Below are 18,926 nucleotides of genomic sequence, written 5' to 3'. Positions count from 1 at the left end.
AATAAATAAATGTTTGATAATTGCTCTGTTTCGAAACCGACTATCGGAAGAAAATTAACCCGTATACTTTATGCGAATTTACATCACGAATTTGACACGCTACGGTCCGCGAAACGAATACAAGTTAAACGTACTTTGTGCCGCGACACATCCATACATATAATTATAGTATAAAACGATATAAATTCAACGATTGATTCTACAATGTACACTCATAATATGTATGTTCCTACACATCGCGTTTCACAGCTGAGATGAATGGACTGAAGGATATCGAGTACATTTTTGATTCTGGCAATGACTTGAAATGTTATCAATTTTGACAGCTTATAAATAGCTCGTGTTTCTACCGCTAGTATTGTTCCCATATTGTCATTTTTAAGCAGTAGAAAAGTTAAAAGTATATATTAATTTAATCCAAAAATATATTTTTTAACCAATCCAAAATTATTAATTTGCAGTTTGTAAAAGTTCATAAATAGCCTCGGAAACATTTTTTTCTTTTTTTATAAGATAGAAGAAGAGAGCAGAGTTGAACAGAGTAGTTTCCAATTATGTCGTAGGACAAGAGAAAATGACCGAATTCGCTCACCCTGGTTTTATTTCCGCGTGCTTTACACGTATTTCTACATTATTTCTTTTTCTTCTTCTCCTTTTAGTACACTTTGTTAGTGTGCCAGAAAATGAGTTCTTTTGACGATTTATTTTCGAAGCTTTTCTATTAAGTATTTACAGTTTCTATTTTGTTTTCTTTCAAGTAAATTTTTTTTCAATATTTGGATAATGTTTTGACCATATTCTATTTTCAATAACTTTTAATTTTATAATTAAACATATATATACCACATACATATGAGACATTATTGTCTCCACAAACTCATCTCTTTCTACTATACAAATATAGAAGCGCAGCAAATCATTTACTCGAAGAAGCCAGTCAATAAATAACGTTTTTGTAATAAACACGCAGCCACCTGGGACCTTTTGCTCCAAATAAACACGATCCATATCGAAATCCGGCCGGTACCGTCATGATGTTATCGTGATAATCGATGTGATAACTGCAAAAAAATGATTTCTTAGAATATAGGTATATTTTATTTTTATTAAATGAAAGAACTGAATGAATTAATAGGCTTGTTACTTAAAAATATACCAAATTTAAATAATGTAGATTATATTAGAAACAATTACAATTCATTAAAAAAATTACAAGAATATATTAAAATTGACAAGATAGTTCCAAAGATAAGTGAAATATCAGAAAATAATATACTTAAATAAATATGACATTAAGGATAATTGATAGTCATAAGAATATAGGAGAAATATTAAATGAGAATATTAATAAAAATTATAAACATGTAATTTTTCTAGATTGGGACGATACTGTTATAAGTACAAGTTCACTAAATAATTATAAGTTTGAATTTCGAAATCAAAGAGAAAAGTTTGATATAATTGAAACATTTAAAGCTTTTTATATAAATGATTCGTGCCTTGCATTATATATATTGACATACAGACAGAATCCATACGATGTTCAAGGAGAAGCTACAGAATTAAAAATAATGGAATATTTAAAATCAGATTATAAATGTAGAAGGACAGATACATATAATAGAATAGGTCCTATAATTTCTGTAGACTATGGATGTCCTAAAATAAACGTAATTCAAGAAATCATTAATGAAGATTTTAATAAAATAACTAATAATGTTCTTTTATATTTTGTAGATGATAACTATAAAAATATAGTAGGATGTTTATTATCAAGTAAATACGAAGATAACATGTTTATCTATTTTTTTCCAGACTCAAATGAAGACCTAACAATATCAAGAAATATAAACAAAAAAGCTAAAGAAATATTAAAATATTTAAAATAAAAATATATTAAAATCTATTGAAATTTAGTACATTGTTTTACAATCATTCCTAAGATATTTTCAAATTCTTCTATTGTCATCTTTTCAAATTGATAACTTTTGTCTTTAAACTGTTTTAATTCAAAATTATCATTTTTATATACTATATTATTGATTGAATTTATTTTTAAATTTTCCTTCGGATTTGGTATCAACATGAAATTTCTTCCTATAATATATTCCATTACTGCTGTAGTACTATCAATAGATTCGATCTTATCGTCATTTTTCTCTTTTTTTACAGGCTTAAAAAATTTCAAGTTAGAATTAACTTGAAAGAATATAACAATGGGTCTATTTTTTTCACTGAATACAGTCTTTTTACTTCTCACAATTCTTTTTTTTTCCTTTTGTATTGATTTGTTTGAGATATATTATATTTTTATTGTCTGTATTTCCAAAAATCAATGGGATATAATCCCCGTTAAATATATATTCAGAGATATGCTTTTCAGTTAACTGTTCCTGAGACAATTTAGCTTTGACTAAATTACTGTCGATAATAGCTGCCATTACAATATCCTTGCCACTAGGTTTAATACTTTCAAACTTATAGTTTTTAAAATTCTTCTTAAACTTAGGATTTTTCTTTATTTTATTAACAAAAGTCTTTACTATATCAAATTTATAACCTCCCTGTAGACATTCCGAATCTGATGTGTCGTCAACAGAATCTACAGAAAAAGAATTGATATAAAATATTCTTTTTTTTCTATCATTTTTTTTCTTTAATATGTTGCTTATCTTAATATCTTCAATTAAAATACTATCGTCTGATTCTGAAGTATATTCCTTCATAATTCTATTTAAATGCAAATATTTTTATAAAATCTTCTAGTAAAATTAGTTCCTATAGATCCGTTACTTGATTTCTATATAACACCAAATATATCATTATATCTCTCTTTAGTATAAAATATTTTAATCTCTTTATCATCGTCAATATCTTTTTTAAATACCGTTTTTACTGATATTTTAGTGAATTTACTATTCCTTCCATTTTTTGCTTATCCATTAATATAAACGTATTATTTCCTATATTTGATATGTAATTAAACGAAAGTTCTCTCTCATGAAATATATTTAACTCGTGTGTTTTTGTATCTTTCTTTGACAAATTTGCCTTAGATGTTAATATAATAGGTTCTGGATATACGTTTTTTCCAAATTCTAAATTATTTAAGCCTGTAACTTTATCTATAAATACATAATATATATATTCAAAATCTTTACAACGTGTAATTATTTTATAACACGTGTTCAATTTCTCTTTTTCATAAGTCATATCCGTAATAGTATCTTTATTGTACATAATAGTACTCAGTTTATCATTATATCCCTTTATAATTTTAGTTTTTATTAATAAAATATCAATTAAATTATTTAGCAAATGTTTATTAACTTCCATACTAAAAACAGTTCAATTTAATAATTTATATTTCATATTTTATTTAAACTATAAAAAATCGGGATACAATATTTTCTCTTTCACAATTTTTGGTATTATAATTTTTCCCCTGCAATTTAAAGATTGTAATAATACTTTACATGCATATGTAAAATTAAACTTATTCAATTCTGGAGAGTAACCCAAATTTTCACATCTGGTACACTTCCATCTAGAATAGTCAGGATTACTCTCATGAGTTGCGAAATCTCCACATCTAGTACATATAAACGATTCAATTCTGTCTTCCACTGAATCTGATAGTAAAGAGAGTAATACATCTGAAGCTCCATGGCACGCAATTCCGTCTCCCTCCATTTCTCCGAATCTTATTCCTCCTTGTCTTTTTTTCCACTAGGTGCTTGAAGTAATTTTGTCTTCTTTCCTCTGTTTCTCACTGTTATTTTCTCAATAGCCATCTGAGTGAGTAATAGGTAATACTCCATACCCATAAAATGTTTATTTCCACCATCACATTTTATCAATTCGTGTGTATAAGGATTGTATAGATCAACCAAACAAGATGCCTTTTCATCATACTCCTCGTCTGTAAGATTATCATTATATCTCTTGTATCTATTTATTATTTAAGAATGATAAGAATCTAATCCTGTATTTGTCAAAGGTTGATAATTTATAAGTTTAATACTTCCCTCGTTGTCTCCGAAAGGATTCGAAGAATAACTACTGGTAAGTTTTATCTGATTGTAGAAATTAAATGTTTTCCTAGATATAATAGAAACGCTGTTTATAATTATATCCGGAGTTACCCCATTAATAGTATGAGACAACATCTTGTGTTTCCGTCAATTCTGTTAATAGTTCTCCAACATTATCATATACGTCTTTCAAACCTCCTTTTGGATTATCATCAATGTATTTCAGGAAATCAGATAAAGTCTCGTACACTTTTTTTCCTCCGTTGTTTTTTATTTTTTCATTCAGTTTATTTGTAAATTTCTTCTTGTAATATATATTTAGTGAAACTATATCAGATATAGTATCTATATTAATATTATCTGATTCATTGAGGTATTTTAGACCTTTATAAAAATCAATATCTTCAGATGCAAAAAAATTATATTTTCTTAAATCATCATCATTTATAAAATTATTGATATCTTTATGATTCAGATCATTATATAATGATATTGGATCATGACTTTCGTTAAAATGTAATTCTTCGCAAGTTTTATTTCCTCCTTTTTCTTCTTCTATAGTAGAAAAACTATTAATAAAATTTATCAAAGGACCCAATTTTTTTATACTATTGTTAATATCTGGAACATTTTTTTTTGTAGATAAAATGTTTTTAAAGCAAGTTACATTTGGCAGTGGACTGACATCCAATTTGACTACTTCCTTGTTACATCTTATCATTTTAGTAGATTTAACTTTAAATCCAAGTTTTCTAAGTATAAATTCTATAAATCTTTGTTTTTCAACATTATTGCTGAATATTTCGTCGTTATTTACATTTTGATAATCATCGAATAAATATAGATATATATTTAGTATTTGGTAAGGAGATTTTAAAAGTTTTGCATTTTCTATAAATTTTATAGAACATTTCTTATCAAGACCAAAGTTGTTTTTTGTACCGCACTTTATCTCAACAGGCTTTTCGATCTTGCCATCATATTTGTATTTTAAATTTTTAAAGAAATCAAACATTGTAATTTTATCATCGAATGGAATTGGAATTATAGATATTAGTTTAATATCATTTTCATCGCCTATCCTATCAAGTATATCAGAAAGAGGATATGTGTACGTAGAGCCTTTATGATTAAAAATAGCAAATACATAATTTACATTTTCTAAAAAATATCTAGTAAATATATCTAATTTTTTATAGTCAGAATACTTCATTGTAGTCTGATTTAAAGGTGATGCTTTTCCAATATCGTCTCCTTCTATTTCCATACTGTATAAAAATAACGTTATTAATCCGCGCCGTACCAGTCCGCGACGACAAAATGTCGCTTCTCGATACTTTAAAACAAGCAACAAATTCAATTTCTTATATATTTCGATAGTACAAAGTCTGTTAATTAATTTGGTACCAAAAACATACGAGCAACAAATTATTTCAACTAATTATAACGTTTTTAATCCGCGCCGTATAAATCCGCGACGACAGTGTCGTTTCTCGATACTTTAAAACGAGCAACAAATTCAATTTCTTATATATTTCGATAGTACAAAGTCTATAGATAAATTTGGTACCAAAAACATACGAGCAACAAATTTTTTTAATTAATTATAACGTTATTAATCCGCGCCGTACCAGTCCGCGACGACAAAATGTCGCTTCTCGATACTTTAAAACGAGCAACAAATTCAATTTCTTATATATTTCGATAGTACAAAGTCTGTAAATTAATTTGAGACCAGAAACATACGAAGAACAAATTATTTCAACTAATTATAACGATTTTAATCCGCGCCGTATCAATCCGCGACGACAAAGTGTCGCTTCTCGATACTTTAAAACGAGCAACAAATTCAGTTTCTTATTTTTCTGATTAGTATACTGTTCGTAGATTAACGTGAGACCAGAAACATACGAACAACAAATTATTTCAATTAATTATAACGTTTTTAATCCGCGCCGTATCAATCCGCGACGACAAAGTGTCGCTTCTCGATACTTTAAAACGAGCAACAAATTCAGTTTCTTATTTTTTTGAATAGTATATTGTTCATAAATTAATTTGAGACCAGAAACATACGAAGAACAAATTATTTCAACTAATTATAACGATTTTAATCCGCGCCGTATCAATCCGCGACGACAAAGTGTCGCTTCTCGATACTTTAAAACGAGCAACAAATTCAGATTCTTATATATTCCGATAGTACAGAGTCTGTAGAATAATTTGACACCAGAAACATACGAGCAACAAATTATTTCAATTAATTATAACGTTTTTAATCCGCGCCGTATCAATCCGCGACGACAAAGTGTCGCTTCTCGATACTTTAAGACGAGCAACAAATTCAGTTTCTTATTTTTTTGAATAGTATATTGTTCGTAGATTAACTTGAGACCAGAAACATACAAAGAACAAATTATTTCAACTAATTATAGCGTTTTTAATCCGCGCCGTACCGGTCCGCAACGACAAAGTGTCGCTTCTCGATACTTTAAAACGAGCAACAAATTCAATTTCTTATATATTTCAATAGTACAGAGTCTGTAGATTAATTTGGTACCAAAAACATACGAGCAACAAATTATTTCAACTAATTATAACGTTTTTAATCCGCGCCGTATCAATCCGCGACGACAAAGTGTCGCTTCTCGAAACTTTAAAACGAGCAACAAATTCAGTTTCTTATTTTTTTAAATAGTATATTGTTCATAAATTAATTTGAGACCAGAAAGATACGCAGAACAAATTATTTCAACTAATTATAACGATTTTAATCCGCGCCGTATCAATCCGCGACGACAAAGTGTCGCTTCTCGATACTTTAAAACGAGCAACAAATTCAGATTCTTATATATTTCGATAGTACAGAGTCTGTAGAATAATTTGACACCAGAAACATACGAGCAACAAATTATTTTAATTAATTATAACGTTTTTAATCCGCGCCGTATCAATCCGCGACGACAAAGTGTCGCTTCTCGATACTTTAAAACGAGCAACAAATTCAATTTCTTATATATTTCGATAGTACAAAGTCTGTAAATTAATTTGAGACCAGAAACATACGAAGAACAAATTATTTCAACTAATTATAACGATTTTAATCCGCGCCGTATCAATCCGCGACGACAAAGTGTCGCTTCTCGATACTTCAAACGAGCAACAAATTCAATTTCTTATATATTTCGATAGTACAAAGTCTGTAAATTAATTTGAGACCAGAAACATACGAAGAACAAATTATTTCAACTAATTATAACGATTTTAATCCGCGCCGTATCAATCCGCGACGACAAAGTGTCGCTTCTCGATACTTTAAAACGAGCAACAAATTCAGTTTCTTATTTTTTTGATTAGTATATTGTTCGTAGATTAACGTGAGACCAGAAACATACGAAGAACAAATTATTTCAATTAATTATAACGTTTTTAATCCGCGCAGTATCAATCCGCGACGACAAAGTGTCGCTTCTCGATACTTTAAAATGAGCAACAAATTCAGTTTCTTATATATTTCGATAGTACAAAGTCTGTAAATTAATTTGAGACCAGAAACATACGAAGAACAAATTATTTCAACTAATTATAACGATTTTAATCCGCGCCGCATCAATCCGCGACGACAAAGTGTCGCTTCTCGATACTTTAAAACGAGCAACAAATTCAGTTTCTTATTTTTTTTTATTAGTATATTGTTCGTAGATTAACGTGAGACCAGAAACATACAAAGAACAAATTATTTCAATTAATTATAACGTTTTTAATCCGCGCCGTATCAATCCGCGACGACAAAGTGTCGCTTCTCGATACTTTAAAATGAGGAACAAATTCAGTTTCTTATATATTTCGATAGTACAAAGTCTGTAAATTAATTTGAGACCAGAAACATACGAAGAACAAATTATTTCAACTATTTATAACGATTTCAATCCGCGCCGTATCAATCCGCGACGACAAAGTGTCGCTTCTCGATACTTTAAAACGAGCAACAAATTCAGATTCTTATATATTTCGATAGTACAGAGTCTGTAGAATAATTTGACACCAGAAACATACGAGCAACAAATTATTTCAACTAATTATAACGTTTTTAATCCGCGCCGTATCAATCCGCGACGACAAAGTGTCGCTTCTCGATACTTTAAGACGAGCAACAAATTCAGTTTCTTATTTTTTTGAATAATGTATTGTTCGTAGATTAACTTGAGACCAGAAACATACAAAGAACAAATTATTTCAACTAATTATAGCGTTTTTAATCCACGCCGTACCGGTCCGCAATGACAAAGTGTCGCTTCTCGATACTTTAAAACGAGCAACAAATTCAATTTCTTATATATTTCAATAGTACAGAGTCTGTAGATTAATTTGGTACCAAAAACATACAAGCAACAAATTATTTCAACTAATTATAACGTTTTTAATTCGCGCCGTATAAATCCGCGACGACAGTGTCGTTTCTCGATACTTTAAAACGAGCAACAAATTCAATTTCTTATATATTTCGATAGTACAAAGTCTGTAGATAAATTTGGTACCAAAAACATACAAGCAACAAATTATTTCAATTAATTATAACGTTTTTAATCCGCGCCGTATCAATCCGCGACGACAAAGTGTCGCTTCTCGATACTTTAAAACGAGCAACAAATTCAGTTTCTTATTTTTTTGAATTGTATATTGTTCATAAATTTATTTGAGACCAGAAACATACGAAGAACAAATTATTTCAACTGATTATAACGTTTTTAATTCGCGCCGTATCAATCCGCGACGACAGTGTCGTTTCTCGATACTTTAAAACGAGCAACAAATTCAATTTCTTATATATTTCGATAGTACAAAGTCTGTAGATAAATTTGGTACCAAAAACATACAAGCAACAAATTTTTTTAATTAATTATAACGTTATTAATCCGCGCCGTACCAGTCCGCGACGACAAAATGTCGCTTATCGATACTTTAAAACGAGCAACAAATTCAGTTTCTTATTTTTTTGAATAGTATATTGTTCATAAATTATTTTGAGACCAGAAACATACGAAGAACAAATTATTTCAACTAATTATAACGATTTTAATCCGCGCCGTATCAATCCGCGACGACAAAGTGTCGCTTCTCGATACTTTAAGACGAGCAACAAATTCAGTTTCTTATTTTTTTGAATAGTATATTGTTCATAAATTAACTTGAGACCAGAAACATACGAAGAACAAATTATTTCAACTAATTATAACGTTTTTAATCCGCGCCATATCAATCCACGACGTCAGTGTCGCTTCTCGATACTTTAAAACGAGCAACAAATTCAATTTCTTATATTTTTCGATAGTACAGAGTCTGTAGATTAATTTGGTACCAAAAACATACGAGCAACAATTTATTTCAACTAATTATAACGTTTTTAATCCGCGACGACAGTGTCGCTTCTCGATACTTTAAAACGAGCAACAAATTCAATTTCTTATATATTTCGATAGTACAAAGTCTGCAGATAAATTTGGTACCAAAAACATACGAGCAACAAATTTTTTTAACTAATTATAACGTTATTATTCCGCGCCGTACCAGTCCGCGACGACAAAATGTCGCTTCTCGATACTTTAAAACGAGCAACAAATTCAATTTCTTATATATTTCGATAGTACAAAGTCTGTAGATTAATTTGGTACCAAAAACATACGAGCAACAAATTATTTCAACTAATTATAACGTTTTTAATCCGCGCCATATCAATCCGCGACGACAGTGTCGCTTTTCTATACTTTAAAACGAGCAACAAATTCAATTTCTTATATATTTCGATAGTACAGAGTCTGTAAATTAATTTGGTACCAAACACATACGAGCAACAAATTATTTCAACTAATTATAACGTTTTTAATCCGCGCCGTATCAATCCGCGACGACAGTGTCGCTTCTCGATACTTTAAAACGAGCAACAAATTCAATTTCTTATATATTTCGATAGTACAAAGGGTGTGTTTCCTTTTTACTGCCGGTGCTACCAACATGACGTCATGATAGTCCACTGCCGCGGCCGTTCCGAAATTACTTTAGTACTGCCAGTAACAGTATGCCGTAACATTTCGGAACAGTATGCAGTGGACTGTGAATAAAAACAAGTGTCATTATCTAAGGTAAGGTTAACGCGCAATTATTAACGAATAATGATAATTATTTAGAGTTAACGTTTGACATGATCAAAACGTGTATTGTTTATCATGTTAGTATATATTCACTTAGTATATATAAGAAATGGAAAAAAGTTAGTATTTTATAAGTGATTTCATGAAGGTCATATGATAACCCTAATAATTAATATAATAAATATAATTGTTATAGACATGATGGACAAACAACGTAAGTTGTCAATATGCTTAATAGCATTAGAGATTTTGAATGAAAGCAGCAGCGATAGTTTTTCCGAAGAAGAAGAAGAAAAATTGCCATCATTGCCAATTCAAATTCGACCTCGTGTAAAAAATTACATGAATACAGTGAATGAATATTCAGATATGGAATTTAAGAGTCACTTTCGGTAAGATAAGTGAAAATAAAATATATCGTGTAGCTTTATGTATAATACATTAAAAGTAAAAATATTTATTATTCAAAGTATGAGAGCACCCGAGTCGAAATTTAGCGTCTCTTTTAATGCTCATACAGCCTATATGAACCTATTTTTACGGAATTAGAACCTAGAACTCCTCTTTTAAAACTTGATCTCCTATAATTTGATGTTGAAATACTACTTTAAACCTATAGAGTCTCACAAAATAGATTGTATTACTGCGAGAACTCCTCCATTAAACCTCGAACTTTTATCTAGTATATATATATATACTAGATAAAGTCGACCTATAAAAGTTATTATAATGTTTAATCATAAAGAAAAATATTTAATTCGTTGCATTTCCAACTTTTATTAATATTGATACCTTTCCGTTTCCTTCTTCAAAATAGTGATATAATATCTGAAAAAGATTCAGCGCAAAAAAATTTTTTTAAATTAATTTTTTTATTAAATGTTAACTATTTTAGATGTACTTGTTAAAATTCAAATAAGAATGAAAAACTATACGAGCAATATGCATAATGTGGTTGTATTTTGATTATTGCTTTATTAAGTGATACAATATTATCAAACGTTTCAGTCTTAATTTGGACCTTTTTCTGTATAAATATTTTTGTCTGAACTTGTTTTAACGCATGTTAACTATACTTAATAATATACTCTTAACTATATGTATTACATATACTTAATAAATAATATTTAATTCAATAAATATTATGTAATGTTTTTAGTATCTTATTTTATATTTAATATCTTAATTTAATATTTTTAATATAATCACAAAGGTATATGGATTTTCAGCACTAGTTTTATGATATTATCAAGAAATTCTAATGATTGCAAAAATCTTCACAATAATAAAAAAAATTACAAACTATATAATTTTAATTGATGATAATTTTTAATAACATAGAATTTTTAAAAATATTAGAAATTAATACTCAATAGTTGAATTTTGATATTATATTTTGATATTATCAAGAAATTTCTAATAATTACAAATTTTCAAAAGATAATAAAATTCAACTAAATGGTATTGATTAATGATATTTTTAAATTGTATGCTATTAAAAATTATCGTTAATCAAAATTATAGTTAGTATTTTTCTTTATTGTGAACATTTGCAATCATTAGAATTTCTTGATAATATCATAAAAGTAGTGCTGGCAAAAAGGAATCTATATATTTTCAGGGTCTAAAGCGGGTCAACGGAGGGTTTTAACTAAACCCTACTTTGAAGCTTTAGCAGTAAAAAAGGAAATTTCGGACATATTGTAGCGCCAAAGTAGGTGCTATTATATACATACGATACAATGCATAACATCTACTTTGACTCTCTTATGCCTACCTCAAAATAAAAGATTAAGGTTCAATATAGGTGCTAAATTTTGACTCGGGCAATCTTACTATCTTGAATTTTTAAAGAATTTGAATACTTAAAGAAAATTTTATTTTATTTAAAATTAATTAACCTTTAATTACAGGATGTCGCGTGCAGTATTCACATATGTATTAAATTTAATAAAACCCAATTTAGAAAAACAGTCTAATAGATACGGACAGTGCACAATATCTCCGGACGTACAATTATTAGTAGCACTGTGGACAATGGCAACACCTGACTCATATAGGTAATTTCGATTTATGTAGCTTTCTGCATATTTCTTTAATTTATATATATATATATATATATACAGGGTGTCTGGCAATAATTGCCCCACCGGTCATATACAGGTAGAGGAGGTCAAATCGAGTAGAAAAGTCCTTTACCATTTTTTGATTTTTGTAATAAGTACTAAGTAATTAACGAAAAAAGATTGGTGAATCCGTGCAAGTAAAGCGCGCGCAGCGAGAAGGACATCCCACTGCTATGCGATCACTAGGCGCGCGATGAAGCGTTGGGAGGAACGCTCTACAAATGACAATGGCAACATACGAGCGGCGCGTAACGCTAGAGCCTTGTGTCCTAGTGATCGCGTAGCAGTGGAACGTCCTTCTCACCGCGCGCGCTTTACTCGCGCGGATTCGCCGATCTTTTTTCGTTAATTACTCAGTACTTATTATGAAAATTAAAAAATGGTAAAGGACTTTTCTACTCGATTTGACCTCCTCTACCTGTATATGACCGGTGGGGCGATTATTGCCAGACACCCTGTATATATATATATATATATATATATATATATATATATATATATATATATTTATTTATTTATATATGTTTATATTTATATTTGTATATACGTGAATACATATTTAGTTGTATATAACTTAAAAAAATATTTATGTGAAATAAATATTATATTTATACTACTATTAATACTATGTTTATATACTGTACATATATATTCTGTATTTAACAGATCAGTTTGTGACCGATTCGACATTGGACGAGCAACTGCTTGGCGTGCTAACAGAAGAGTCTGCGCAGCAATTTATTCTCTAGCACCTCAATTTATTAAATGGCCAAACGTAGAAGAAGCAGAATATACATGGATGGATGTTCAAAATAAACACAAGTTTCCTAAAGTAATTGGTGCCATAGACGGTACACACATACATATACATAAACCAAAGAAACATGCAGAAAGCTACATAAATCGGAAAGGTTACTATTCAATACAATTACAAGTAAGTAAAACGTATAATTAGTGTAATTAATAATATGAATAATTATAATTCTATGGTTAAGCTTTGAAAGAGAAAGATTGATAAATGCTCAAAAGTGTTGTAATACAGATATTTATTGCAGATTATATGTGATTTCACCTTAAAGTTTATTCATTGCTACGCAGGACAACCTGGTTCTGTGCATGATATGCGCGTATTTCGACTAAGTGGCATCCAATCTATGTGTACAGAAAACTACTTTCCACACGATAGTCATCTAATAGGTGATGCTGCATATACACTGCAAAAACATGTACTGGTGCCGTACAGAAACAATGGCCATTTGACTGCAGCACAAATAAATTATAATACACGCCTGAGTTCGGCTCGTGTAATGATTGAAAGAGCCATTGGTTTGTTGAAAGGACGTTTTCGTAGTCTTTTAGATAAATTATACATGAAACGGACAGATCTTATACCACAATATATCATTACTTGTTGTGTGCTGCACAATATTTGTATTTTAAACAATGATCTTATAGATGATGTCATAATTATTGAAAGAAACAATATTCCAGAGATTGCAAATGACAATGAAATTACTGTTTTAGATAAAGAAAGAGGCGTTGAAAAAAGAAATGCGTTAACATATATGTTGAATGAGAGATAATATAAATATTTGCATTTTCCAACTACTTTTATTTATTAAAAGTTGAACTTTTGTTAAACATTTTGTTACAGACGTTTCAGAAATGTATTACGTGTAACACTTATATTGTATGACATTTTTTATTTTAGCATTAAACTTTGATTAAAAAATAATACAATGTGTTGATTATTGTTGAACACTTTCACAGTTATTATAATCCTATGCTATTAATAATATTTAAGTATTTCTTAACTAAAAACGGTTATCTTTATCACACTGTGCGTTTAATAGTAACAAAATTAATATTTTATATTAAATATTGATTATCAGATCAAAAAAAGTAAACATATGTATACTTCAAATTGGTATAGCTATGCTATAGTTAGTTACTTAACTTACATGAGAAAAATCTTAAATAAAACTTATTTTTAAACTAAATTAATAAAACAATAACATTTAACAGATCTTTGGCTAATCACAGATAGTTAAAAAAAAAAAACGCTTTGTATACACTAAGTCTTCTAAGTATATGCAATTTCAATATAAATAAAAATAAAAATTTGTATAGAAAAAATGAAATAGAACGTAACGTTTGCACACTAGAATACATATATCTTATAAAAATTGCACTATATATAGGAACTTTTTTAATAACTTTCAGTCTTTTAAGCAACGTTCAGTTCGAGCAATGTTATTCCTTTTGCATTGTGTCTTGGATTAAGTTTTTAATATCCTTTAACAAGTCCATTTTTTCTTTATGTTGCGCGTCTCTTTTTTCTGCACGAAGTTTTCTGTACTCCAACAATACATTTTTTGATGTGGAATACATGTATTTTATCTGTAAGTATATCAATACACAAATTAAATAATTTATTTTATTAATTTAATTTAAAATTAAGTTATATTTTTTTTAACATAAACTAAGTAATTATGATATAGACGTACTAATTAAAAATATACATACCTTTATGTTTCTTCATAGGACCTAATAATTCTGCAGGTTGATTATTTTGATCAGATGAAGCAGTTGATATTGGTTCAATCCACGGTTTTGTTCCACATAGTTCATCCATAGCCTGTAAGTATATATATCTATATGTATATTTATATAAAAATATAAGTATCACACACAATCTAAAGCCTTGTGCCTATGATGCTAGAAATTGGTTAAATTGTTCAAACGTGATTTGTTAATTTGTTATTTATTCATTTTCAAAGCAATTTTTAGCATTGTGCATACACAAGATTTTATAATATACAACATACATCAAGATATTCCCACGTTTTCCTGGAATTCCCTGATTTATTATTGTGATCCTTTATTTGTTTGTAGGTTCGTTTTAAAGTTTGAAACTTTGTACAACATTTTTTTCCAGATATATTGCAACCTTTTTGTGCCATTTCTGTTGCTATTCGCTTCCAACATAAATTTTGCTTTGTTTTTCCCGAGGTAAACATTTCTTCATGTTCTTTATATAAACTTAATAATAAAGTTTCTTTTTTATTCCATAAATAAACATCTGTAATACATAAGCAAAATAATATATAATATATATATGTTAATATATATATAATTTATATGAGATGTAAATATCTTCATTATTAGATTCTTATTAAATACCTTCATTATTAGATTTTGTATCTCCAAAATCTGATATATCTGATGTAGAACTATTTGTTCCTCCTATACTGCTTGTGCTCGGTGTTTCTGTTAATAGAATTATATTTTTGACACAATAAAAGATTTATATAAAATTCACATTAATATAAGTTATGTTATATAGTATAGAATATTATATACCAGAATTATCATTTTCTTTCGCATATTTCAATAACACTGATGCAAAGTTTATATCTGTAAAACACGTAATTTTATAAAAAAATAAGATACCATCTTCTTATACATTACAGAATATATTAAAATATGTACGTAAATAATGTTACAATATTATTAATTTTTTTTGCTATAAGAAATTATAAGTAATTAAAATATGTACACTACAAGTGAGGTTATAACATACTATGTAAGTCAATTTTACAATATAATGTTAAGAATATAATTTTGTAATGTAAATTTTACTCACCATTTTTCGCTTTATGTGCGTCTTCTTCAGTTAAGTGTAAATAGTATGATTTTTTAGTTTCTGCGTCAAATAGATGCACTTGCACATTGTTCGTCATTGCAGCCATATTGGCACTGTAACTGCCTCACCTCATGAGCTGCAGCAGTTGCAGTGGCAATATGGCTACTATCTATGACGTCATTAATAGAACTAGATGCTGTCGCGGCACACTGCATGCTAATAATGGAACAATTTTTCAGTACTACCAGTACTGACAGTGTATATCGGAACACACCCAAAGACTGTAGATAAATTTGGTACCAAAAACATACGAGCAACAAATTATTTCAATTAATTATAACGTTTTTAATCCGCGCCGTATCAATCCGCGACGACAAAGTGTCGCTTCTCGATACTTTAAAACGAGCAACAAATTCAGTTTCTTATTTTTTTGAATTGTATATTGTTCATAAATTAATTTGAGACCAGAAACATACGAAAAACAAATTATTTCAACTAATTATAACGTTTTTAATCCGCGCCGTATCAATCCGCGACGACAAAGTGTCGCTTCTCGATACTTTAAGACGAGCAACAAATTCAGTTTCTTATTTTTTTGAATAATGTATTGTTCGTAGATTAACTTGAGACCAGAAACATACAAAGAACAAAATATTTCAACTAATTATAGCGTTTTTAATCCACGCCGTACCGGTCCGCAATGACAAAGTGTCGCTTCTCGATACTTTAAAACGAGCAACAAATTCAATTTCTTATATATTTCAATAGTACAGAGTCTGTAGATTAATTTGGTACCAAAAACATACAAGCAACAAATTATTTCAACTAATTATAACGTTTTTAATTCGCGCCGTATAAATCCGCGACGACAGTGTCGTTTCTCGATACTTTAAAACGAGCAACAAATTCAATTTCTTATATATTTCGATAGTACAAAGTCTGTAGATAAATTTGGTACCAAAAACATACAAGCAACAAATTATTTCAATTAATTATAACGTTTTTAATCCGCGCCGTATCAATCCGCGACGACAAAGTGTCGCTTCTCGATACTTTAAAACGAGCAACAAATTCAGTTTCTTATTTTTTTGAATTGTATATTGTTCATAAATTTATTTGAGACCAGAAACATACGAAGAACAAATTATTTCAACTGATTATAACGTTTTTAATTCGCGCCGTATCAATCCGCGACGACAGTGTCGTTTCTCGATACTTTAAAACGAGCAACAAATTCAATTTCTTATATATTTCGATAGTACAAAGTCTGTAGATAAATTTGGTACCAAAAACATACGAGCAACAAATTTTTTTAATTAATTATAACGTTATTAATCCGCGCCGTACCAGTCCGCGACGACAAAATGTCGCTTATCGATACTTTAAAACGAGCAACAAATTCAGTTTCTTATTTTTTTGAATAGTATATTGTTCATAAATTATTTTGAGACCAGAAACATACGAAGAACAAATTATTTCAACTAATTATAACGATTTTAATCCGCGCCGTATCAATCCGCGACGACAAAGTGTCGCTTCTCGATACTTTAAGACGAGCAACAAATTCAGTTTCTTATTTTTTTGAATAGTATATTGTTCATAAATTAACTTGAGACCAGAAACATACGAAGAACAAATTATTTCAACTAATTATAACGTTTTTAATCCGCGCCATATCAATCCACGACGTCAGTGTCGCTTCTCGATACTTTAAAACGAGCAACAAATTCAATTTCTTATATTTTTCGATAGTACAGAGTCTGTAGATTAATTTGGTACCAAAAACATACGAGCAACAATTTATTTCAACTAATTATAACGTTTTTAATCCGCGACGACAGTGTCGCTTCTCGATACTTTAAAACGAGCAACAGATTTAATTCCTTATATATTTCGATAGTACAAAGTCTGTAGATAAATTTGGTACGAAAAACATACGAGCAACAAATTTTTTTAACTAATTATGACGTTATTAATCCGCGCCGTACCAGTCCGCGACGACAAAATGTCGCTTCTCGATACTTTAAAACGAGCAACAAATTCAATTTCTAATATATTTCGATAGTACAAAGTCTGTAGATTAATTTGGTACCAAAAACATACGAGCAACAAATTATTTCAACTAATTATAACGTTTTTAATCCGCGCCATATCAATCCGCGACGACAGTGTCGCTTTTCGATACTTTAAAACGAGCAACAAATTCAATTTCTTATATATTTCGATAGTACAGAGTCTGTAAATTAATTTGGTACCAAACACATACGAGCAACAAATTATTTCAACTAATTATAACGTTTTTAATCCGCGCCGTATCAATCCGCGACGACAGTGTCGCTTCTCGATACTTTAAAACGAGCAACAAATTCAGTTTCTTATTTTTTTGAATTGTATATTGTTCATAAATTTATTTGAGACCAGAAACATACGAAGAACAAATTATTTCAACTAATTATAACGTTTTTAATCCGCGCCGTATCAATCCGCGACGACAAAGTGTCGCTTCTCGATACTTTAAAACGAGCAACAAATTCAGTTTCTTATTTTTTTGAATAGTATATTGTTCATAAATTAATTTGAGACCAGAAACATACGAAGAACAAATTATTTCAACTAATTATAACGTTTTTAATCCGCGCCGTATCAATCCGCGACGACAAAGTGTCGCTTCTCGATACTTTAAAACGAGCAACAAATTCAGTTTCTTAATTTTTTTGATTATTATATTGTTCGTAGATTAACGTGAGACCAGAAACATACGAAGAACAAATTATTTCAACTAATTATAGCGTTTTTCATCCGCGCCGTACCGGTCCGCAACGACAAAGTGTCGCTTCTCGATACTTTAAAACGAGCAACCAATTTAATTTCTTATATATTTCAATAGCACAGAGTCTGTAGATTAATTTGGTACCAAAAACATACAAGCAACAAATTTTTTAACTAATTATAACGTTTTTAGTCTGCGCCG

General features: G+C 29.3%; 2 protein-coding genes across 5 annotated transcripts; one reads left to right on the top strand and one right to left on the bottom strand.

Moving 5' to 3' along the window:
* Positions 1-10,077: 10,077 nt before the first annotated feature.
* Positions 10,078-14,049, top strand: LOC136997235 (putative nuclease HARBI1). Of its 3 annotated transcripts, none has more exons than XM_067347738.1 (5): positions 10,078-10,174; positions 10,380-10,575; positions 12,097-12,243; positions 12,976-13,243; positions 13,365-14,049. In XM_067347738.1, the coding sequence occupies exons 2-5, from the start codon at positions 10,382-10,384 to the stop codon at positions 13,890-13,892; spliced, it is 1,137 nt and encodes a 378-aa protein (XP_067203839.1). In that variant the 5' UTR covers positions 10,078-10,174; positions 10,380-10,381; the 3' UTR covers positions 13,893-14,049. The 3 variants fall into 3 exon arrangements, with proteins under 3 accessions (XP_067203839.1, XP_067203841.1, XP_067203840.1); XM_067347740.1 differs by having other exon boundaries at positions 13,408-13,549; XM_067347739.1 differs by lacking the exon at positions 10,078-10,174 and having other exon boundaries at positions 10,400-10,575; positions 12,150-12,243.
* LOC136997237 (uncharacterized) lies at positions 13,901-16,119 on the bottom strand. 2 transcript variants are annotated; one of them, XM_067347743.1, is made up of 6 exons: positions 15,956-16,119; positions 15,673-15,726; positions 15,493-15,579; positions 15,138-15,391; positions 14,836-14,947; positions 13,901-14,709 (listed from the first exon to the last, which is right to left on the bottom strand). In XM_067347743.1, the coding sequence occupies exons 1-6, from the start codon at positions 16,059-16,061 to the stop codon at positions 14,627-14,629; spliced, it is 696 nt and encodes a 231-aa protein (XP_067203844.1). In that variant the 5' UTR covers positions 16,062-16,119; the 3' UTR covers positions 13,901-14,626. The 2 variants fall into 2 exon arrangements, with proteins under 2 accessions (XP_067203844.1, XP_067203845.1); XM_067347744.1 differs by lacking the exon at positions 15,673-15,726.
* Between the last annotated feature and the right edge of the window lie 2,807 nt (positions 16,120-18,926).

The sequence above is a fragment of the Linepithema humile genome, chromosome 1, assembly GCF_040581485.1.
Source record: "Linepithema humile isolate Giens D197 chromosome 1, Lhum_UNIL_v1.0, whole genome shotgun sequence".
Lineage (NCBI taxonomy): Eukaryota > Metazoa > Arthropoda > Insecta > Hymenoptera > Formicidae > Linepithema > Linepithema humile.
Note: the sequence above shows the minus strand (reverse complement) of the source record. Positions and strands in the feature narration are given on the sequence as shown.